Genomic DNA, 24,573 nt, shown 5'->3' on the forward strand with positions numbered 1-24,573 from the left:
TGTGTGTGTGTGTGTGTGTGTGTGTGTGTGTGTGTGTGTGTGTGAAAGAGAGAGAGAGAGATGGGGAGGGAGAGAAAGAGAGAGAGAGAGAGAGAGAGAGAGAGAGAGAGAGAGAGAAACAGAGAGAGAGAGAAAGACAGACAGACAAGTACAGAGAGAGACAGAGATTCAGTTAGTCAGAATTTGTGTTTACCAGGAAGTATTGTCCATTTTGTAATGACTTATTCATATATAGATAATTATTTCTTGGTATGGGCAATGCCATTCAAACTAAGTAAAATCAGACTTTTAGAGTTATAAAAGACTATAAAGATCATCTAGCATATATTTCTCATTTGGTAGAGAAAGAATTGAGGCACACAAGGGTTAAGTACCTTGTTCTAAGACCATACATCTAAAATCCATATCTCGACTCCCAGGCCAGAGCTCTGTTCCTCTTATTATGTGACTTCTCTAGTCTGTTTCCCCACTACTGTCAATAATAGTCATATTTCCCTCCCCTCTTCTCACCTCTATAGGTGTTATATCACTTTGGCTCAGGCTTTGGGAATGAGCATGGGAGGAGCACCTGCTGGCCCTGCAGGGACTGGCAAAACAGAAACTACAAAAGATATGGGAAGATGCCTTGGTAAATATGTGGTGGTTTTCAACTGTTCAGACCAGATGGATTTCCGAGGACTGGGGAGAATTTTTAAAGGTGAGGCCAATAATCCAAGTACAATAATACAAATTGCTAGTTTTCTCTAATAAGGTAGTTTTTTTTTATGATCAAAAATCAATCAAAACTCAGAGGTAATCTTGAATTGTACTAAGGTGGGTCATGTGGACAAACATTACCAACATCACCAGGCTGTTGTAGAATCCCTTTTCTCTGAGTTGCTAGGTCTGTGGACTGAAGGGTCCTGAGTTAACAGTCTTTCAGAGTCAGCTGATCTGTTCACTTTACTCAACTTCTAATTCCCCATCCACTCCTACTTTGTTTCTGAATGAACTGATATCTGATTTACTTTGACAGCAGCCTTCTTCCTTTATCCTCAACTCTCTGATATTATATATTAATCAAATTCTCTCTTTAAATTCCTTTCTAAGGGCTGGCACAGTCAGGGTCCTGGGGCTGCTTTGATGAATTTAACCGTATTGATCTACCAGTATTATCTGTTGCTGCACAGCAAATCTCCATTATTCTGACCTGTAAGAAGGAACGTAAAAAAAGTTTTATTTTTACTGATGGAGACACTATACAGATGAACCCAGAATTTGGACTTTTTCTAACCATGGTAAGAAAATATAAAACCAACTGCTGAATTTCTTGCATTATGATCACATGGCCAGTGTTTTCCCCTAAGAATGTAATTTTAGTTGCTACTCATTAGTAAGAATTGGGATTGTGGATTTTAGGATGCATTTATATGCATGTATTCATTTGGTTGCTCCTAGCAGATTGACACTAATAATTCATTAGCTGAGATAGTTTTATATATATATATATATTTCTGTACATACACACACATGTATATATATACACATGTGTATATATACATATAAGAATTATATATGTATATCTACATACATATACATATATAGATACATATACACGTGTGTGTGTGTGTGTGTTGATAGCTGGCCTCAAAGTTAGGAAGAACTAAGTTCAAGTTCAGATTCTGCCACATCCTGGCTTTGTGACCTTAGCCAAGTCAATTAAATACTTCATTCCAAGCAGCTTTCTCAGACTAAGTTGCTGATGGGTGATCATCTACATTGGTAAAAGAGATGCCTTACTAGGAGGTCCCTTCTTCTATGACATCACAAGTCTGGCTAATTAGGAAACACATACACATTACTCATGCTTGATGGTCCATATGATGGTAAACTTGTTAGTGACATAAGATTAGGAGTTGGAAATGACCTTAGAGATAATTTCATTCAATCCTCTAATTTTATAGATGAAGAGGCTCAGGGTTAGACAGGAACAGTAGCTTTCCTAATTTCACATATATAGCAAGAGAGAAGTCAGGATTCAAACTTGGGTCTTCCTACTACAAAGTAAGTTATCACACTGATAGCAATTGTAGATTTGTTGCATCTCATCATATGTCTTTTTTAATGTTGTTTTTGAATATGCTTAATGCTCTGTGATAGTAATTTATGAGAGCAGAAGCAAGTTTTATTTAATCTTTGCCTCTAGTTCATTGTTATTAGCAGAAGGTTGGCCTGTAGGCATTTATTTCTTGGTCACAACAACTCATCCACTAAGTCATGGAGGTGTTGTGAACTATGTCAGTGAAGAGAGTCAATTATCGCTCTTTTGGCAGATTTGAAGAATCTCCTTGGAGCTTCATTCAATACTTTATATGTAGTAGGTATTTATGCTGGGTTAAGCCTCATTTAAGACAGGCTTCTGATAATTTAGATTTGATACTGGAACAAAATAAGACACTCATAGGTCATTTAACAGTTACCAAAAGGAGATTTACTTAGCCATAACTGGAGAAGTATGATCAACATACTTGGAAATCCTTCCTTTGAGATACTTCAGCTGAGTGAAGCTTCAATCCAATTCCACTGCCAAACATCTCAGAGCCCTTCCAGCTCCTTGTGGCTGCTTTGAACTCAGGTTTATATTGAGGAAGTGACATAGACAGTCTGAGTCTTTAGCCCTCCAAGCTAAATCCTTGAGGAAATTCTTATACTTTTAAAGGAAAATCTAACCTAACCTTCATGGGGGCAAGGGATCATTAAATTATTGCTTCTGCTGCAGTGTATAATAACTATTGTATTGAAACCTCTTCTCTTTAGAACCCTGGCTATGCTGGTCGGCAGGAGCTACCTGAAAATTTAAAGATTAATTTTCGTTCAGTGGCTATGATGGTCCCTGATCGCCAAATTATAATCCGGGTGAAGCTGGCTAGCTGTGGTTTCGTCGATAACATTGTCTTGGCAAGGAAGTTTTTCACATTGTATAAACTATGTGAGGAGCAGCTCTCTAAGCAGGTGTGACTATCCAAAGGTTGTCTTGCATCAATGCATCACTCAATGTCTTTGATCCAAGTTTTATTTGTTGGAAAACTATGTAGGGGGTGAGGATTTAAAGGCACTCTCAATGGGCAGATAAACACAAGTACAGGTACCATTACAATAATAATCCTTTGCATATACATCAGACTTTTAAGAAGGAACATTTAAATGTAAAACATAAATGTATGCCACAGATACAGCTGTCCTGTGAGAGAGTGCTAGCACTGGGAGGATCTGGGGTCAGTCCCACCTCTGACATGTACTGGCAATGTAATCCTAGGCCATTGTTGATGACTAGAAATTGCAGGGAAGGTGTCATCCTGATTGGGTAAGAAAGAGACTGCTTATCTGAGACACATATTCTAAAATATTGTATATTAGAAATAATGTAAATATAGAATTAATCATATTATACCAGATAATAATGTGAATAATTATATCACATATTAATGTAATATGATTTGTGATATAATGATATATTTGATTAATTTAAATAAATTTATTTACTTATATATGGTTATACATTATATATTATGTATTACTGTATTATATAATTATATATACATGTATTAGGGGGCAAGGAAAAGGGGTTGTATTGCACTTACTATTTCATTAGTAGAGGGACTTCCCACTGTGGATACTTCCCCTACTTTTAAAGATAAGTAACCTCCCTGCAATTTATAGTTTTAAAGAGTGACTAATATCACTGAAAGATAACTTGCACTTGACACCCAACTAGTATATGTGAGAGAAGCGACTTGAACCTTGACTTTTTTGACTCATATACCTGCCCTCTATCCTGTACCAGACTATCTCTTAGGAATTTAATAAATGTTTAATGAAGGAATTATTGCATTTAATCCCATCTATGTACTCTCAGTTTCCACTGCCAAATCATAGAACTTTAGTGCCAAAAGGGACCTGGGAGATCATGAATCCACATCCCCAGCTTCCTTAGTTTTCCAGATAATAAGAACCAAGGTGATGCTGAAGCCAGCTCATGTTAAATTTTCAGTGTGAGTACTTTGTAATTTGGACATCAGCGCTATATTGGGACATCAGATGCTATAAATCAAGGCTTGATTTATTGTGTTGTTAATTGTCTTAGATCTAGACTCGAGACTTAAGAATGTGATGGAAAAATGTTAATAATGTAGATACACCTTATAAGTATGTCTTACTTTTTTTTTTTGGTTGGGGGGGGAGTTGGTTGTTAAATGTGCCTTAATTCAGCATATGTCTGAATAGAACAGGAACAGAGAGGTTAGGTTACTTAGCCGAGGACATGCAGTTAGTAAGAAACTTAGCCAAGTTTTGTGCTTGATCTACTCTAACCTCACTAGCATTTTACATTCTGCTTCTTCCCTTTCCAAGACATTGTGTCAACCATTTGACTACACTATTCCAAATCTTTCTTTTGTCACCCTAAGTCACATTACTGACTTCTTATTTGGTGCTTCAAGCCTTTGCATGCCTAACTCCTATGATCTGTTTTTCAGCCCAATCTCTTCATTTTTTTCTCACCTTGCTTTTATTGTTACTATCTTCTTCATTCAATTCTGTTTCTTCTGCTTCTAAATATTTTCTCATCTTGCTGTTGCCTTTACTTAGAATAGCTTCTTACTTTCTCTATACTAAAATGATACCCTTCTCTTCCTTTAAGTTGAAAGTGAGGTTCTCTACATATCAGGGAAATTTCCCTAAATTATTTTGCCCATTATTGTAGCTCTATTAGCATATTTCTAGTGAATTCTTGTACTCCTGAAATAAATTTCATGAAATGGAACCAATTTTTGTTGTTTTGTGTTCTCTATTAGCTTTTCTAAGTACTCTGAGAGAAACCTGTGCTTAGCACCGATTGTTTATGTATTTTTATCGATGGATAATCATCATTTAATCACCATTGCACTCTCTGGGAATCCTTCAGGATAAATTATATTTTTTTCTGAAAGCTATTATTGAAATAACAAAAAAAATTTAAAATTTCTAATTCTTTAGGTACATTATGATTTTGGACTACGTAACATTTTATCAGTACTCAGGACTTTAGGAGCAGCAAAAAGAGCTAACCCCACTGACACAGAATCAACCATTGTCATGCGTGTGCTAAGAGATATGAATCTTTCTAAACTGGTAAGCTTTACAGATGGGCATGTTCCACTTACTTAAGCACCAGTTCAACTGATCAAGCACTAATAGCTATTAGAGATGTTTATTAGAGATGCTAATTAGAAAACACTTAATTGCTATAGAAAACACTAGGGAAAATGAAAATAATGTTGTCTACATTTTACATCCAGTATAATCTATATTTGCTATGACTATGATAGTAAATGACTGAACATGAGCAAAGCAGTGTTAGCAGGAAAGATGAATGAAGAAATTTTGTCAATTAAGGTACTGTTTACATTTCTGTTGCAAAATAATGATTTTTATTCATTTGAACTAAAACTCTCCCCCACTACCCATTAATATGACATAGCGACAAATTATTTAAATTGTGCAAATTTGTAAGAAACTTAGATTTTTTATTTTATAGTAGAGAATGAAGCTCAGCCAATATTTCTTTGTACTGACAGACACAATTGATAGAATCCAAAGGCATAATTATATAGTTTATAGCATTCTGAATTTAGAGTCAGGAAACCCGAGTTCAAACGTCACCTCAGATGCTTATTAATTGTGTGGCTCTGGGCAAGTCATTTAATCTCTCTTGTCCTCAATTCCTGCAGTTGTAAAATGAGGAGGTTGTACTCGATGACCTCTAATGTCCTTTCCAGTCTTAAATCTATGTTTCTTTGTTCTGTGGTCTTACTTAAGTGAATAGATGTTTGTCCTTCATAAGAGAAGTATAAATAGAACTCTTACTTCCTCAATTTGCTAATGAGTTCTCATCTATTATTGCTATTAGTATGTGTGTGTGTTTTTTTTTTTTTAAATCTTTAACTGGAACATGTATAGAGTAATGCTAGCAAGTTTTAATGTCACATTTGGAGGTGGTGACAGATGGCATTTTTCTTTGATTTCTGGTAAAGATGAAAGTGTATAGGTTCAAAATAAAATGGGATATGTATTTATTAATGATTGGCAAATATGTAGGACTGTATTGGTCTCTTTAGGACTTAGGCAAAATCTTTTTTTAAAAAATGATTTGTCTGATTTTATTTTCATTTTCTTCCTTTCTTTTCTTTCACCTTAGATTGATGAGGATGAGCCCTTATTCCTGAGTCTGATTGAAGACCTTTTCCCAAACATACAGCTAGATAAGGCAGGTTATCCTGAATTGGAAGCTGCAATTGACAGAAAGGTAACGTGTGTGTGTGTGTGTGTGTGTGTGTGTGTGTGTGTGTGTAAGGCGTTTGTTCAATATTGTTGTCTCTGAATTAAACGGAGATATAGTGAGGCCCCTATCATGATACCTGCTTGCTTAAGAGAGACTATGTCAGTGCTTTTGGTTATTTCTTATGAGAGTAACCAAAGGTTTTATAATAAACTGAAACTTAGCCTAAGAAATCAGAAGACCTGAGTTCTAATCTTGGCCCTATCACTTAAAAACTATATGACCTTAAGGGTAATAATTACTTAGCCTCTCTGGGCCATTATCTACAAAATAGTGATAATAATGCCTTCCATTTATACCTCAGAAGGAAAAGATAGAAACTATATACATGTATGTATGTATGTATGTATATATATGTACACATATATATGTATATATTTATGTATATTGTATTTATAGGGAACACTCAGATAAAGGAACTACCTCTAGCAAAGGAAGTTAATACTTTCTGTGTGATTTATAGTCTAAGATAGTTGAGATGTGAAGGCAAAATCCCTTGTGGCTGAACCATATTGAAATGCAACTGGGAAATGTTTAACAAAATAAGTATACAGTATGGGGCAGCTAGGTGGAGCAGTGGATAGAGTACTGGCCCTGGAGTCAGGAGGACCTGAGTTCAAATCAGGCATCAGACACATAATACTCAACAGATAATGTTAATTTGTGGTTTTCTGGTTCAATATTCAGACTGCAGGGATGTTTCTATTTGGTACCACTGGGCTAGAGCACTGACATATTAAGTGAATTACCCCCATTTCACAGAGCCAATTTGTGTCAGAGATAAGACTTGAACTCAGATCTTCTTGGCTTGTGGGCCACCTCTCTAGCCACTATGCTACAATGCCTCTTTACCTCAGAGATTAGCACCAAATGCAGAAATGTAAGTGTAATATGTAGAAAACTCAAAATCATCGTATAAGTGTAAGCTTTTAGTCTTTTAAGTGAAATTAGGCAGATATGATAATCAGTATTCCTCCCATTGTGGGCTTTCCTTATCTTTCTCTGAAAGAATAAATAATCAGTCCACATTTCCTTTCCAGGCTGACCATGTCTCAATGGTCAGTCATTGATCATTGCCATCCTTGAAAGAAGAAAATAAAGAAAGTTTCTTGCTTTGAAAAGAGCATATTGGGTTGACCAGCCCAATGGTACTGAAAGTACTTTTTACTCACTTTTGGCCTCAGCTTTTTTCTCTCTCTTACCTTACATCTTGAATCTTGATTCTGATATCCAATGCTTTCTTTTTGTTTTTAAAAGTGGAAAAAAGATTTTAAATGATTATGCAGGAAAACAAACTTTTGTTATTCATAGGTTTTTAAAATGTGTATATTAATTTTAATAAAGTCGCAACAAAATCATCCTGTTTGTTTCTACATCCCCTTTCTGAATGTTTATAAAGGTTTTGTTCCTGTTAATATTTACATAGATCTCATAAATGTGTATCTTGTTCTTTTGGTTCTGTCTTTTTTACCTTTAATCACTTCATGTATCTTCTCATATTTTTCTTTTTCATATTTTTCATTTCTTACGGTGAAATAACATTCTGTTACATTTTTATACCACAATTTATTCAGCATTCCCAGTAGTTTTAATAATGACTGATTGATACTATGATTTGAGATCTTGGAGTTCATATACCTTTTCACCCTTTATGAAAGTATCATAATTTTACTTGATTTGCTGTTTGCCCTTATTCATTTTGTTATTGTAAAGATTCAGAGCAGCTAGGTGGCACAGTATATAGAGAGCTGGGTCTGGAGTCAGGAAGACTCATCTTCCTGTGTTCAAATCTGGCCTCAGACATTTACTAGCTATTTGACCTTGGGCAAGTCACTTAATCCTGTTTGCCTCATTTCCTCATCTGTAAAATGAGAAGGAAATGGCAAACCGCCCCAGGACCTTTACCATGAAAACCCTGAATGGTGTCATGGAGAGTCAGATATGACTGAAATGATTGAACAACAAAAAAAGAATTCCATTTTTCTGTTATTGTAAAGATTCTTTGAATTGTTACTATTTGATTGTTATTACATTTCAAATGCTTGCTCCCCTCCCTCCCTGAATGATAATCAAATTAGTACGACCATTGCGGCTCCAAAAGGTGTGATAATTGGCTCCACTCACCATCTTAGTGATAAAACAGAAAATCCCTTCCCTGGCAATGACTCCTCTATAGATATTCTCTCTTCCTATTATGATCTTTAAGGGCAGAGACTATTTCATGTTCATATTTTTACCGTCAACACCTAGTCCAATACCTGGCAAATTAATGGTACTTAATAAGTAAATGTTTTTTTTTTGTTCATTCATTGTAGACTTGATCATGTCTTGGGAGGTTAATGCTCAGACATTCAATACATTTAATAAGCCCGTTCAGTCTTTATTAGTATGCCAGGGCCTGACTAGAGCAAACATTTCACCACTTGACCTGTTGCTGTGTTCCTTTTCCTTAAAAGAAACAATATCCTAGACCAGGGGTGGGGAACCTGTGGCCTCAAGGCCTAGACCTTAATCTCTAGGAGGCATGACTCACCGTCCCCAATGATAGGAGAATTAATGTACTCAGCTTCTGGAATTTGCCCAAGAGTAAATCTATCCTTATTGCTGGGTGAGTGAAAACTCACTTAATCCACTGTATCTAGCAATCTCCAGACCATATTTCACATCCCATACAGTCATCCATGAGGACACCAGGGCTTGTCACCTGTCCAGCATAGACAGCCCTGATGATACCCAAACCCCATTCCACTATTTGCCTTTGCTCTGCAAAGAAAAATCCAAACATTATTACCACTACTCCTACAGAGATCAGGACAGTTTTCTTCCTTGTTGTTCTGTTTACAATTCTTGCTACTTCCTAGAACAAAACTTGGCCACTGCTTCCCTAAATGTCTTGTATCTCCTATCCAAATGTAACTACCTTGTGATGCAGTCTATTTAGACCTCTCTTAATATTTCCTTATTTCTCTTGGACATCAATTGTATATTAGCCATTGTTTGATCGTAGTTAATGTGTTTTTAAATTTATTACTATAGTCTATTTCCTAATATTTCATTTAATTTTTGTCTATTCATATCCATTCATTAATGATAGTTTTCTATAATTCTCTACCTTATTTATCAGAATTGGAACTTAGGACCATAACAGTTCCATAGAAAGTTATATGGAGTGCTATCTTTCTACATTTTGAAAGCAGTTTTTTTTTTTTTTAGGCAATTGGGGTTAAGTGACTTGCCCATGGTCACACAGCTAGTAAGTGTCAAGTGTTTGGTCTGAGGCCGAATTTGAACTCAGGTCCTCTTGACTTCAGGGCTGGTGCTCTATCCACTGCGCCACCTAGCTGCCCCCTGAAAGCAATTTCTAAAGTACATATGATATTGGGTTTTTCAATTTTTGACAGAATTTGCTGGTGAATCTATCTGGTCCTAGTACATATTTATACACCAGCTCAATTAATGACTTCTTCAATTATTCTTTTTAATTCTGTTTTATTTATTCCTAGTTTTTATTCAATTGAATATTTTGTATTTGTAAAGCTATTAAACTATTTTAAAATATTCACACTTTTGGACACATGACATGTTATAACCTCTGATAATTTTCTTTGTGTCTTCTCAATTCATTTTTATTTGCGTTTTTCCAAGTTTGTTTTGGTTAACATATTCTTTTCTTGCTTTTTTTATTATTGCATTTGCTAATGGTTTATCAGTTATTTTGATCTTTCAAAATAACTTTTGTCAATTCTATTATTTTTTAATTTGCTACTAGACCATCCATTTTTAGTTTTGCTAATTTTCAATCAATGATAGCTATTTCTTTATATTTTGAGGGAATATTTATTTGTTCATTTACTAATTTTTAAACTATAAACAATTCATTAAGTTCTCTTCATTTTGTTTTGCAATTGTTAATACAGACATTCTTGAATAGAAATTTTCCACTCTGTATTGATTTGGCTTTGTCTCATACATTTTGATATTTTGTATTTATATTGTGATTATCTTTAATATAATCTTTTGTGTTATTATTATTTTATCCTTGACCCATGTATTATAAAATCAGGCATTTCAAATTTATAACTTTTGATCAGAGTTCCCTTGTTTATTAGTATTTTTAATGTATTGATCAATCAAGAAATCAACAAATATTTAAGTGTCTATGCTGTGACGGGAACTCTTGAAATCTTTATATTCTATCAGTAATGTGTGTATTGGCAGGTAGAGTTCCATAACAACTTGTGTTGCATGTAATTATATACCAACTACATCTAAAGTAAAGAGAAGATAGCTCTAGGGTGAAGATACTAGCACCTTGGGATGAATAAAAGCTTTATGAGGAAGGAGGTCTTTGAGCTGAGGCTTGAGGGAAGTTAAGGATTCGTAGTAGAGGTGAGGAGGGTGTATATTCCAGTCATGGGAGCCAGTTAGTACAAAAGCATGGAGATGGTGCCATGGATGAGAAACATTAAGAAGGACAATTTGCCTGGCCTCTGTAAAGAGAGTAATGTGCAATAAGACTGGAAAACTAGCCTGGGGCTGGCTTGTGAAGTGCTTTAAATGCCAAGCAGTAGACTTTGTATCAGATCCTAGAGGCAAGAAGGAGTCACTGTGGTTTATTCAGTAGTAGTGACATGGTTAGATTTACACATTATGAAAATCACTTTCACAAATGGGTGAGGATGGATGAGAATCAGGAAGCAAAATGAGTAATAGTCAAGAGTTAGTAGAGAATTTCAAATCTACCTTGTTATGGTTTCAGGTTTTATTCTTAAATTAGTCTCTTGATATGGACTCAACCAAAGATAATGTTATTCTATCACCAGTAGGCAATATTATGCTTCCCTTTGCTTTTGTGTAATGTCAATAAGTCATTGGAAAGCCTGTATTATTATGATAAATAGAAAAATTCCAAGAATTTTTAAGTTTTCTGTTTGTGAGTGAATATCAAATCTTATTTTACAAATTGAAATCTTGCATTACATTGTAATGACTTTGTTATTTGATTGAGGTTTTAGGTTGAAGAAACTGGTTTAATTAATCATCCTCCTTGGAAGCTGAAAGTTATTCAGCTGTTTGAAACACAGAGGGTGAGGCATGGAATGATGACCTTGGGGCCTAGTGGGGCTGGGAAAACAACCTGCATCTACACCTTAATGAAATCAATGACAGGTATGGAAATATTTGAGTTGTGAATTATCTCAAATTGAAATCATAGTCACGTACTCTAATTGTGAGCCCCATATTTCATTCAGGACCAATTTCTCAGATACACGATTGCTTGAGGTCCTTTGAATCTAGAGGGGAATAGGGAATAGATTAGATAGGAAGAGAGGTAGGTAAAGATTCTAGTAGCTAGGTAGCTCTCATGAAGTCCTGGTTTTAAGGCTTTGTAAGCAGATAAATGGCAAGAGAGGGCCCTGGTGGAAGCAATAGCTGTTCCTATGTGTGGGTTGTTTGTAATTTGATTGTTAAAAATGTCAGGGATCCTGCTGGATTCCTAGGAGGCTTAGGTTCTAACTTTATCTTTTACAAATATTTACTAAGTACCTAACATTTGTAAATAACTGAATGAGATACAAAGATTAAGACACATTCCCTGACCTCATAGAGCTTATAGTATAGTATAGTATAGGATACAAAATGTAAAAAGATAAATATAATTTAAAATTATATTTGGTAAAAGTATAGAAAACATATGGGATAAGAGATATGAGAAGTATAGGAGTGGGGAGATTAACTGCTGCTGACTGTGACAGGAGCAATCATTTATCCAAATTAGTAAAGAGTGTGGGAAGCACCCTGCTCAGCAACTCAAAAGTTTGGCTTAAGCAGGATAAGGGTGGCAATAGAAACGATACCTGTCATTTCATTGGCATAAGGAGGTCTTATTGAATAATGTCCTTTACCAATGCATGTTGACATCTTCTCTGAATCTTATAGCTTTAGAGAATTGGCTAGAGCACTGAGAGGTTAAGTGATTTCCACAGGATCACATAGCCAGTATGTGGCAGAGGTCTATTTGAACCCAGATCTTACTAATTCCAAGGCCAGGCTACACTGCCTCTGACCTGTGACTTTAGAATTGGATTTAATATTGGCCCTTCTTCAATTTATTGTTGCCCAATTCTGGCTGAACAATATTCCACAAAATGTGTAAGTATTGGTTTATCTCTTGTAGTTTTAACTTGCTGCTGACCCCAATTTTGATAGTTAACTGGTTTTCCTGTTTGGTAGGCCCTGTCCATAGAGAGAGTCAGGTGCAAAAGGACAAAATCAATGAAAGCTGCAGTATGTTTGTGACATTTGTACTCAGTTTCCTAATGAGATTTGTATCCTTCAGATAGATGTTCTGTTTTGATAGTAATGTTATTTGCAGGATCCCAGTCTCCCAAAGGGCCTTTCTCTCCCCCCCCCTCGCAACTGTCACTGTGTTATCATATATAGGAATATGTATATATATGTATATATATATATATAGAGAGAGAGAGAGAGAGAGAGAGAGGAATATATATATATAGGAAGCTATTATATATAGAATAGTATAAGAATATATCTTATATGTTGTATCTATATTATATATAGAGTACATAATAACATGCTCTGCAGCCTTCCTAAGCCAGGTGTTACAGTAAAATTTGGTATTTGTTGATTTTTCCCATTCTGGTCAATTGAAAAGCTGAATATCTATTTTTGAAAGGTATGGTAACATAATTGTGAGTGTTAGTAAGGTTCCTTATAGTCAAGGATTACCATCTGGTCAAAATGTCTCTTTCAGTTGTGGATGAATGGATATAATTTCAGTAGGAAGAGATGAGGTATTAGGGAGGGTGTTTCAGGTGTAGGGATCAAAACGAACAAAGATACAGTATGGGCCAGAGAGAAGTTTATATTGGGGATGGTAAATAGTCTAGTTTAGCTGAAATCTAGTGAATATGGAGGAATTGTATGGTTTAAGGCTGGAAAGTTAGTGTGATATGAGATTGGGGTAGGATTAGAGTACCAAGCTAAGTTTGCATAGAGAATTTTGAGTGTGTGTGGGGTAACATTATCAAATTTATCTATAAGGAAGATAAACCTAGCAGTACTGTAAAGGAAGGCTTATATTGTGGGAAATATTGGAGGTTGGAAGACCATCTTGCAGGAATTTTTTGGGGAAGTTAATTAGTTTAGCTTTGGAAATAGTGAATTTGAACTATTGATGTTCTATTCAGATATAATTTTGAGATGTAGTCCTGAGGTCAAAGAGAACAGTTAATGTTGAAGATACAGATTTGGGAAGTAATTAGGAATGATAGTTGAAACTGTGGAGTCAGTGAGGTTGATGAGGGAAAGTGGAAAGGAAAGAAAAGGAGGTTAAGAGCAGGACCTTGGAAAATATCATACCCAAAGAATCAGAATAATGGAAAGGGGACAGTGAAGGAGACATGAAGAGAAAGATAGGAAAAGAGATTATAAGGTTTCAAAGGCCAAGGAAAGTGTTTCTAGAAGGATGAGATAGTCAATTAAGTTGGAAAGTTTACTGAGATCAAGGGAGATAAGGAGTCATGAGAGACTTTTGCCTTAAGAAATAAAGATTCCAATGGTGACTTGTGATGAGAGCCATAGCTAGCAATTCTGGCACGTGGGACAAGTGTCATAAAACATGACTAGGTAACCCTAAAATCTACTTTTTAACACTAATTCAGTTGAGTGGGCATTAGGGTGGAGAAGAGACATAAAGGAAAATATTTCAGACATAAGAGACTCAGGGTAGGAAGACAAAATCCCCAGAACATTTCGAATGAGTTGTTGGGGAAGCTTCTACTGAGGAGTAGAGTGGATACAGGATGAGAAGAACCTTACCTGACATAGTTATGGTATATGAGAGAAAGGGTAACCATATGGTAGCAAGGATAATTAATGCAAGTAGGAAGCTAATCAGATATTAATTATAATTGTTTCTTACTGTTTAAGAAATCTTGGGACAGTTAGGAGGTACAGTGGATAGAACACTAGCCCTGGAGTTGAGAGGAACTGAGTTCAAATCTGGCCTCAGACACAGGACACTCACTAGCTGTGTGACTCTGGGCCAAGTCACTTAACCCCAATTGCCTCATATAAAAAAAAAAGAAATCTTATTGATGTGTTCTAAGTTTTGGCATCCTGACACAAACTTCTGGCCATCTCATCCTACTTATGGCACAAAAACTCAGAAAGTAATTTCAGTGAAGGAGATAGGGGCCTGATTGTAAAGTTAAGGGAGTGGATAGTAAGGAAGGCTGCAGAAAAAAGAAAAAAAGTGGTTGGTTTAATAGAACCAGTTATATCCTATGGGGCTTGAATAAAGCAGCAATTCATTTCAGAACCCAGCAGGCCTGAATAGTGTTGGAGCAATTCTAGCCAAGTAACACAGAAAGAATTTCTTGGGTATGTTTTGGGGATAGTTTCTGTCTCTTTCTTTTTGATAGAGGATGATTTTGTGAACTTTGCAAGTTGGAAGATTTGGACTTTCCATCAGATTGGTCACAATGTCCCCAGAACAGCAGTGGCTGATTACAGTGTTAGCATTGGGAACTGAGGACAAATTAGATACACTAAGGGCAAGGAGCATGCACCCTGAAAACTTAGCAGAGAGCTATATATTCCACAAGGGAATGTCATGAAGTTTGGACAAAAGTACTTCCAGAAACCAGGAGCTGTGAATTACTCCTTTGTCATATGTGCTCTGTAAGGTTAATCCTACTTTTCTCCTGACTTTGTATGTACTTGTGGGAGAATGTATCCCAGACTTTATGGTAGAACGTTTTATATCAACTATTCTGTTCCTTTGTAAATATCTTTTTTAAAAAACTAATTAAGCTTGTCTAGGTAATCATGGGAGTACATCTAAAGGGAGCACATGAGTTATATATTATTAGAAACAACCCTCCACCCCCAATTCCTTGTACTTATCCTTACAAACTTGAGGTTGCAAGTAGTTGAGCATTCTTGGGGCACCCAACTTGCCTGTGGGAATGGGAGTTAGGTTAGAAGGATAAGCTCAAAGTGTTTGCTACATAAGGATACCATCTTAGCTACTTAGAAATAATATTCCCAGACTTTAGATTTGAATAGTCCTTGAGCAAAATGTTTTATCCAACAATTAGTCTTTAGAGAAGTACTGAATGAAAGGTGTTTTTTCTCCAGTTTGAGATTTTTTCCTTCATATGTTCGTATGTTTATGGTACTAGATATGTCATAATTTAAGCAGAACAGTCAGATCAATCAAAAGAACTAAATTAAATGAGATTTCTTCAGAGTTTTAAATTTGGCACACTGTAAAAAGAATCTATTGCTGTAATCATAGTAACCATAGTTTTTTGATTAATGAATTAGCGACTGGAGCACTGGTCCTTCTCTAGTAGCTTTTTTAATGATTGCCAGAGAACACATTCATGTGTCAACTCAGTTTCACTCCCTTAGAGATAATTCCATACCAATCCACAATGGAAGATTTAACAGGATGAAATCAGTTTGGAAGGAGGTGAGTCTGAGGCATGTTAAATCAAAAAAGATCCATCTTCCTCCTTAGGGGACACAGTATTGAATAAACATTACCTTACATCTGTAAAGACAGGTTCCTCATGGATCCTGGGAGCTACTGGGGAACATTCCAATACTAATAAGAATTAGATGTGGAAGGGTCACTGTCAGGCCTACTACCTTCTCCATCGAAGCAGCTAGAAGGAAATAGCTGCCAACCAGTATATGACCAAGAATGGGAGGGGAGGACACAGGTGTTACCATCAGTTATTTATTGTGACATTCCCAAAATGAAAGTGGGGAGTAGGATACTGCTTCTGCTAGCCAACATACCATATATACCTCAATCATTTTTTTAATGCTTTCCTGTTCTGGAAAGAGAGTTTAGAAAGTAAATAGTAAAAGTTTGGGCAAAGTTCTGTGGATTCCACTCATTGCAAAAGATAAAATATGGTCATCACATTGAAGTTCAGGGTAATAAAATAGTACTGATTACTAACCTGCATAGTTTTATGAGGCTTTTAGAGAGAAAGAGTAGAACACATTTTCACGGGCTCTAATGTAACACCTTTCTTAATGTGCATGTTTGCGTATATATGGCTCTTTTATATATAAAATTATATTCTAAGCTTCTTCTGATGATTTTAAGTCTTAAAGCTTATTGATCTCTTTGTTGCTAATTAAACACAAGTCTTTCCTGGAAACTCATGCAGAAAAGTCCAGCAAATTGAAGAGTAATTTTAAAGGTTGAATGATGATGATTTAAATATATTTCTGTGGTTGGCCATAAGGGGAAGTCCTGTGATGCATGCAACATTAGTTTAGCTTGTCTTTTCCAAGGTGAGTAAGAACACATCCCAGAAAATCAAAGCTGATAATGTAGAGAATAAAGCATCTAGTAGATGGTATTCCAGGCACAAAATTTAATCAAGTACATCATAAACCAAAAGGCTTTTGAACTGTGAAGTTTAAAGAACTCCCAGATTACATTAGTACTTTCATAAATTTTAGCATGTTGTCCTTTATTAACCCTCTACAGTACAAGCTTTTTGCTTCTCAGAAGATGAAGAATAAAATTACCACAGTCTATGAAGTGTTAATGGCTTTAATCACATACATACACACACACATATATGTATATGTATATACGTGCACATACGCACATATATGTGTATTATACAAATACATTTTCAAAGGATTCCTGCTTTTATTTTTTCGTTCTCTGGTGATACTTCATCACAGCCAACATTGATGACAATGTAATGTTGTACATAAATAGTGTTATACATAAGTTAGTTGTAATATAGTACATTCTGTTTGAAGATTTTGACATTAACTATTTGGATTTATCATTTCTAGATTGTGGAAAGCCACACCGTGAAATGAGGATGAATCCTAAAGCTATCACAGCACCCCAGATGTTTGGTCGTCTTGATGTAGCCACAAATGACTGGACAGATGGGATTTTCTCCACTCTTTGGAGAAAAACTTTGAGAGCAAAGAAAGGTAAAGGAAAAAAAGTACAAAACTAAAATTTTAAAGATATTTCTAATAAAAAACCTGTTTTAAACCAATTCAATTCCACAGATTTATTAAGGGGCCACAGTGCTAGGGACTAGAGATATGGTGAGAGAAAGGAAACAGTCTCTCATTCCAAGAAGTTTACAAGTATGGAATAGAAAGGGACTTGTGTTCTCAACATTAGCACTTTAACAAAGATTAAGAATTTGTAGTTCTGTAAACTTAGTAATTTATTATTCATCAGGTGTGCAATTTATGAATGTAGGACTGTTAATTTTCCTGATTAATTTCTTTGCAATATTGAATTAAATCAGCAAACATTTATTAGGTGCCAATGCTGTGTAAAACACGTGTAGATGTTTTGTAAATGATGAGGGAGATACTAAGACTGATTAGACCATTTCTACTTGAGTTGCTAATCTGATGGGAGTGGTGAAGGCTAAGACTAGGGATGCGCTGGTAAATTAACAACCAGCTCTCTGAAAAAAAAAATCTATGCATGACACATTTTTAAACTTATTTTGCATTATTGACATTTTTATCACATTCTTAAGTCAACACAATCAATGAAACAATAAACCTAGGCCTAATTTTTAGCATTTGCCAATTTCCAGGATGTAAATGGTCACAGCAAAAATTCATCAGTATGTGGAAGGTGGCTCCAACACACTCCTGGCTTAAGACACTACTCAAATAACTGTCACAATGTGACAAGTGAAAAAGTGAGATCCAAAGTGAGATCCAAAGTATGATGATGACATATTTGAAGGAGAGATTAATTTCAACTTGGAGGGTCAAAGAAGGTTTTCATAGGGGAGGACCATGAAAGAAGAGGAATTTAAAAAGAGAAAACTTTTTCTTTGTCAAAATGCGATTAAAAATATGACCATTACTTCAGTATACAGTTCATTTTTATTCAGGCATCACAAGGGTCATGTCGTAAAGAAGGTCCACTGAAAATAGGGTACTTTGTAAGAAAAAAGGTTTGTGAAGGACATGAATTTTGAGTTTTTTCCTATTACAATGTCTTTTTATTAGGCTTCTGCTTTTGCTTAATAAAAGGTGCAAATACGACATTTTTGAGATGTGATGCTTTAGAAATATGAGGCCTGATCCCATTCTTTAGAAAACATCTTTTAAAAAGTGCTTGAAAGACAGAATTAGTACAGTTGTACCCAATTGCCTTTTCTATTAGGGCCCCAGGACAGAAATCTCAGACAAATAAATAATTTAAATTGCAACTTTAGGTAGACACAGGGCGGGTGAATTGAATTGAAATGGGTCTTTGTGAGGTGACTTATCCTCTAGTTATAATATGTTGCAACATTTCCTAGGATAGGAAAATTTATTGCCATTTTTAAGTAATTTTCCTCTTTGTAAAAATATATATACTTGTTATTTGTCCTTTCTCACAAAACTTGTGTATGGTGACTTATGTCAATTTTTTTTCAGTTGAATAGCTAGTTCAATGGGTTGAAATACAGTATTTTATTTAAATTTTATTTTACATCTGAGGATCATTTCTTAGTTTTTAATGGGAGAATTATAACTACAAACCTTATTGTTAAATGATGGTTGTTCACAAAAGGCCAATAGTTATGGAATTCAGCACAATTTCCCAACACTGCCAGGTTATGTGCTGAAATAAATAGAAAAATTCCTACATGGTGTTACAGTGATGTCTCTATATTAGTTTTCTTTTTTTTCGGATTTTGATATATGTTTATGGAGAGTGAGACTTCTAACATATTTGATGAAATAGAGGAATGACTTTGTTTTACAAGCTGATGAAAATACATACATTTGCATGTGTATAAAATATATGTAAATATACATATGTATGCAGTGTGTATGTACACACATACTTACATATCTTTTTTTGGGTGGTGTGGTTATTTCAGGAGAACACATCTGGATAGTTCTTGATGGCCCAGTTGATGCAATCTGGATTGAGAACTTGAATTCAGTTTTGGATGATAACAAAACTTTAACACTTGCAAATGGAGATCGTATCCCTATGGCTCCAAATTGCAAAATAGTTTTTGAGCCCCATAACATCGACAATGCTTCTCCTGCTACAGTGTCAAGGAATGGTATGGTTTTCATGAGTTCTTCCATCCTCAACTGGAGTCCTATTCTTGAGGTATGGGATGCAACCTTTATAATTAAAAAAATCTAATACTCTCTTTGAATAGATTCTTATTTTTCTATTGATTCTTTGAACAAAATTTAGTTGATTTGTTAAAGTTCACAGCATCTTGAATATACTGGAATATTTTCATGTTAACTACCCACGAATATTTTTGCTATATCATTCTGTTCAATTCAATTCACAAAAAAGTTATTTAAGTGTGTCATATGTGAAGTATTCAGGTAGGTGTTGTGGGATTAAAAGGTGGAAAAATGACAGTCCATACCTTTAATGAATTTACAATTTAATAAGTATTTTAGTAGGGTAACTTGCAGATTTTCTCTTTTTTAATTTCTGTGCAATAGTGGTTTTACAGTATGATTAAAGTTTGTATATTTGTTATTGGATTTTATGAGTTTGATCCATTTGCAATTTCCTTAAGGTTTTCTAATCTTTAATTTTAAATTTATAAGTATCAATAATTCTTCACATACTATTTATTTTATGGAGGCTAAAGCACACTCTTTTACTTCACCATATTTCATTTAGAGCATTTTGATTACAGTTTTTATACTTAGTAAAATTTGACATTTTACTGGAAAGTGACTGGAGAATCTATCACTGAGAGAGTTAGTTAGAATACTTGGTATACAATCATATATTGTACAGATTATATTGTTATTTCTTATGTAGCTCAAATATAAGAAAACTATTTTGTCAAAAATGTGAAGAATACACAATCTGAAGAAATTTAAAGTTCCTTTTGCTCCTTTCCACTTATTTTTTGCTCCATGAAAAAAAAACTTTTAAAGACATTTGACAAAGATTTACCAGTTTCTAGGTTTACAAAGTTAAAATATAGTTTGGAGGGAAGGGAAATAAGCACTAAAAATATCAAAATGAGATGGTCATAAAATTGAACAAGTCACTAAGTTTCCTAAAGACTCCATCATTCTCACTTGTATATTGGGAAGAATGTAGGGAAATCCAAGGGAAACCTTATCATCTATTATTTTTAAATACTTGGAAAATTATTTCATAGGAGAACTTTATCAAAATAATATTGATTCTACCAAAAATTTAAAAATACTTATAAACCACCAGACATGCTTAGGTATGGAATTTCAGCTTCTTATATCAGTAAATCACGATATACCTATGTGTCTTAAACACACGGCATATCAAAAAATTAAAATTGTGTTCACTTTTCAGAACCAAGCACCATTCTAGCTAGTCAAAGAAAGATTAATCACTAGGTTATCCATTTAATGATGAATTCTGTGACCATGGCAACCCACGAAACAAAGGAAAATGCAAAATGGCTCTCAGTCCTCTGATACACCCTTCCACTTATGCAATGATAGTAGCAGAGTAGCAGAAATGTCAGTCAGTGAATAAACATTCATTAAACATGTAAAGTTATTGCTTCCACATAGTGGGGGGTTAGGGATGCTGTATCCTCCTCAATTTGGAAAACCCACATAAAATTTTTTGGCCTCCCTTCATATCAGAGAAGAAGTCTAAATTTTTTCTTTTTCTTTTATGGAATGTTTACAGTACCTTATTGTAAAATTTGGGTTTAGTATTTGGTCATAGGTTCTGCATCATGTGCTGGCCTTTGCATGTTGTCAGTGGCTTCTGCAAAACTCTCTAGAAATTCCAATTTAATTTCTTATACCAACCCGTGATACATTGAAACTGGGATGGGAAAAGTCGTGATGTGGAAGGAATAAATGTACTATGTGCCAGTAACTCAGACCATCCAAGAGAGAGAGTTCTAGATCCCACTCAAAGGGAATTTCCCTGAAGTCTCTGATATAGGAAGCTGGGGACAGGGTCATAATGGAGACTACCAATTTCTTCTATATTCGCTTCTTCTCAGAGTCTTTTCCTTCAGCATCCTGAAGTGGGGTTTACGTCTTCCATCTCCTCTCTCCAAGCTAGAATCCAGAAGCACCCGAAGTAACTGTAGAACCTGAAGAGTCTGAGGAGAACTGAAGAGACTCTCAAACTGGAAGAGAGCAAACCTGTCTCTCCCACTCTTGCTAGCTCTACCTCACCTCTCATCCAGATGTAGGACTTTGATCCACCAAAGGGAGGAGGGACTTGGGTTACACTAGTATAAAGTAAATGGCTCACAGTATGAGTTTGAGGATCAAAGAAAGTTGACAGAGTAATTTTTTAATATACTCAAAGGCAATAAGGAACATTGTTTTAGTGAAAATTTGTCTGTCTTGTATTGTAGAGCACACACATATATATATGTATATATATATATTATATATGCAAAAAAGCCCACCATAAAAATAAATGCATCAACATTGGTTGCAGCAGATGAAAAGGTAGAGAAATTCTCAGAACTCCCTAAGACCCTTAAATTAAATTATCAATAATTGCCATTAAAAGGGCACTAGGGGCAGCTAGATGGTGCAGTAGATAGAGCTCTGGCCTTGAATTTAGGAGGACCTGAGTTCAAATCTGACCTCAGACACTTCAAACTTACTAGCTGTGTGACCCTGAACAAGTCACTTAGCCCCAGTTGCCTCACAAAAAAAAAGAGGACCAAAAGAATCTAAAAAGTGCCTATTTGAGGGGCAGCTAGGTGGTGCAGTGGATAGAGCACTGGACCTGAAATCAGGAGGACCAGAATTCAAATCCAGCCTCAGACCAAACACTTGACACTTACTAGTTGTGTGACTCTTGGCAAGTCACTTAACCCCAATTGTCTAAAAATAAAAAAAAGAAAATAAAGGAAAAAAAAGCGCCTATTTGAGTTACTTGCCCAATAGAGAGAAGTGGTAGCCAAAGACAACACTGGTTTAGGATGTAAACTAGCTCAAAAACTCTTCTTAAAAGAGACAATAGAAGATTATGAACAGTATTACCTCATGGTGTAGGGAGAAATAATAAAAGGATAATGAGAGACCTAAACTATGTAAAATAATTTTGAGTGCATTTAAGGATAAAAATGGAAGGAGTGTAACAAACTGAAGCAGCATAAGAAACATATACAAAGGTTAAAAATAAGTTCTTGATATTTTTACTTTTACATATATGACCATCATCTATCCATCTATCTGTCTGTCTGTCCATCTGTCTAATTGAGCTATCCTTTCCCAATTCCCTATCCACAGAGTCATAATGTATAAGAAAGAATAAAAAACAGAAAAAAGCAAGTCTGACAGATTATGAAATATTTCATAACCACAGTCTTCCTCAAACCTCTGCAAAGAAGGAAGTTGTGCTCAAGGAAAGTAGGGCCACCATATTTGAATTATATCTTCATGGTCCTGACTATATACTTATAGAGGAAGTAGAAACAGAACTGTAGAGTACAAACAGGAAAAAAGCAGCTCTATTAGATTAGCAGCTAGATTAGACTGCAGGAATAGAAGAATATATCAGAGTCTACATATAAGCCTGATTCACACTCTCCCACTAATGCACTTGTTTCTAGGGAAGAGTGTGCACATATTTGTAAAATCCAGCCCATGAAGAAATCCCATCTGCTTGGAGTAACTAACAATTCTAGAATTGTAAACTTTTGATCAAATGTTTGCACTGCTAAATTCAGGTAATCCAGTATCTTCTGGAGTATCTTCTGTCTTCTTAGCAGCAATTCATAATAGAGATAAAAGTATAATCTGTTTCTTCCCTTTCCTCCCCTCCCCACCCTTTTCTTCCCCTCCTCTCTTCTCTCTCTCTTTCTCTCTTTCTCTCTCTCTCTCTGTCTGTCTTCCTTTTTCTCTCCCCTCTTTTTCCCCCTCTGTGCATTTATCTCTGCCTGTCTATCTGTCTCTCTAAATGATTCCACCTTAGCTTGTGGTTAAACAAATCCTCATCCTTTATTTAAGATCAGGTAAATTATATTTGTCTCAAAATTGCAGAATATTTCTGTTGTCAGTATTTCCTAAGTTATTAATGTAAAGATTTTCTGAATTTTTCATATGCAAACCACTGAAGCATGCTGTGTTCTCTACTCTTTCTATAGTCTAGAGAGATCTTGTTATATTCAAATGGACATTGACTATCTCAGAACTATGGGTCAGACAATTTCAGTAATTGCTTCTCTTAGAACTCTGAGAAGACTTTTGTATCACATACTTGAATTGTTAAGGTAGACAACTCAGCAACTGTTTTTCTCAGAAGCAGACTTATGACCCAAACAACTAAATGGTCAAGGACCATTCCCTTGAAGGATCACTCTCTTACATTCTGAACAATTGAAAATGAATTTCACACAAAGGGCAATGGAGAGATGTGGTGAGTTTAAGTAAATTGAACCATAAAAAATGATGAATTTTAAAGAACAAGGATAAGGAATATCAGAGAGCTAAATGTAGGCAAAGGAAGATGGGCTGATCACAGAGCAAAGGTGAGAGATGATAGGTAGATGTTATCTGGTCATTTATTGATAACCTCAAGATGTCAGGAGAAACTTAGGGAGGTCTTGAGCATTTTTGTGAACCCTGTATAGCAAAATATGGGAAGACATTGATTAGAGTCTTACAGAGCAGGCAGACATCAGTAATTGTGATGAGCATCATTGGAAGAAACATCAAAATCTATAAGGTTCATAGATCCATTTGAACTTCACATTTGAGTATTCACTCTTGTCTCTTGTTAGAAGTAAATCAGACACACACCAAAAAACACTTCATCAGTTCTGAGGAAAGTCAAAGACAACTGTGATATTGAGATTGGATGATGGGTCAAGGATACAAATTAGTTTTAATCATTAATTTTTAAGTAGCCAATCAGGTTATGAGAGCAAGCATGTGCTAGGCCTTCAAGTTGCCATTCCTCCTCTTTTTTGGGGGCACAGAATCATAGTAGATTGATGAATTCATGAACAATTTTATCCTCTTTCTTTCCTATCAGGGCACTCTTTCTCCTTACCTCAGAGTATCTAATGTGATTTCTTCTAAAGCATGTTGAGGTGAAGAGTGAGATGATTTTATGACCTTAAGAGAACTTTTCTGTTTATGTGAAGTGGAACTTTTTTTTTAATGAAAGATATAGTTTTTGTAAACTTTTAGCCTTACAAGATTTTAAATTATTCATT

General features: G+C 35.2%; 1 protein-coding gene across 1 annotated transcript in view; it reads left to right on the forward strand.

The window, feature by feature from the left end:
- DNAH5 (dynein axonemal heavy chain 5) overlaps positions 1 to 24,573 on the forward strand; it is a 294,914-nt gene that overhangs the window by 125,641 nt on the left and 144,700 nt on the right. The window contains exons 35-42 of the mRNA XM_027869069.1: positions 519 to 697; positions 1,090 to 1,277; positions 2,797 to 2,991; positions 5,014 to 5,148; positions 6,215 to 6,322; positions 11,371 to 11,524; positions 17,216 to 17,362; positions 19,279 to 19,520. Coding sequence (XP_027724870.1) covers positions 519 to 697; positions 1,090 to 1,277; positions 2,797 to 2,991; positions 5,014 to 5,148; positions 6,215 to 6,322; positions 11,371 to 11,524; positions 17,216 to 17,362; positions 19,279 to 19,520 — 1,348 coding nt within the window. The remainder of the gene's footprint in view (positions 1 to 518; positions 698 to 1,089; positions 1,278 to 2,796; positions 2,992 to 5,013; positions 5,149 to 6,214; positions 6,323 to 11,370; positions 11,525 to 17,215; positions 17,363 to 19,278; positions 19,521 to 24,573) is intronic.

Source organism: Vombatus ursinus, unplaced genomic scaffold, assembly GCF_900497805.2.
Source record: "Vombatus ursinus unplaced genomic scaffold, bare-nosed wombat genome assembly UNPS02014791.1, whole genome shotgun sequence".
Classification (NCBI taxonomy): Eukaryota; Metazoa; Chordata; class Mammalia; order Diprotodontia; family Vombatidae; genus Vombatus; species Vombatus ursinus.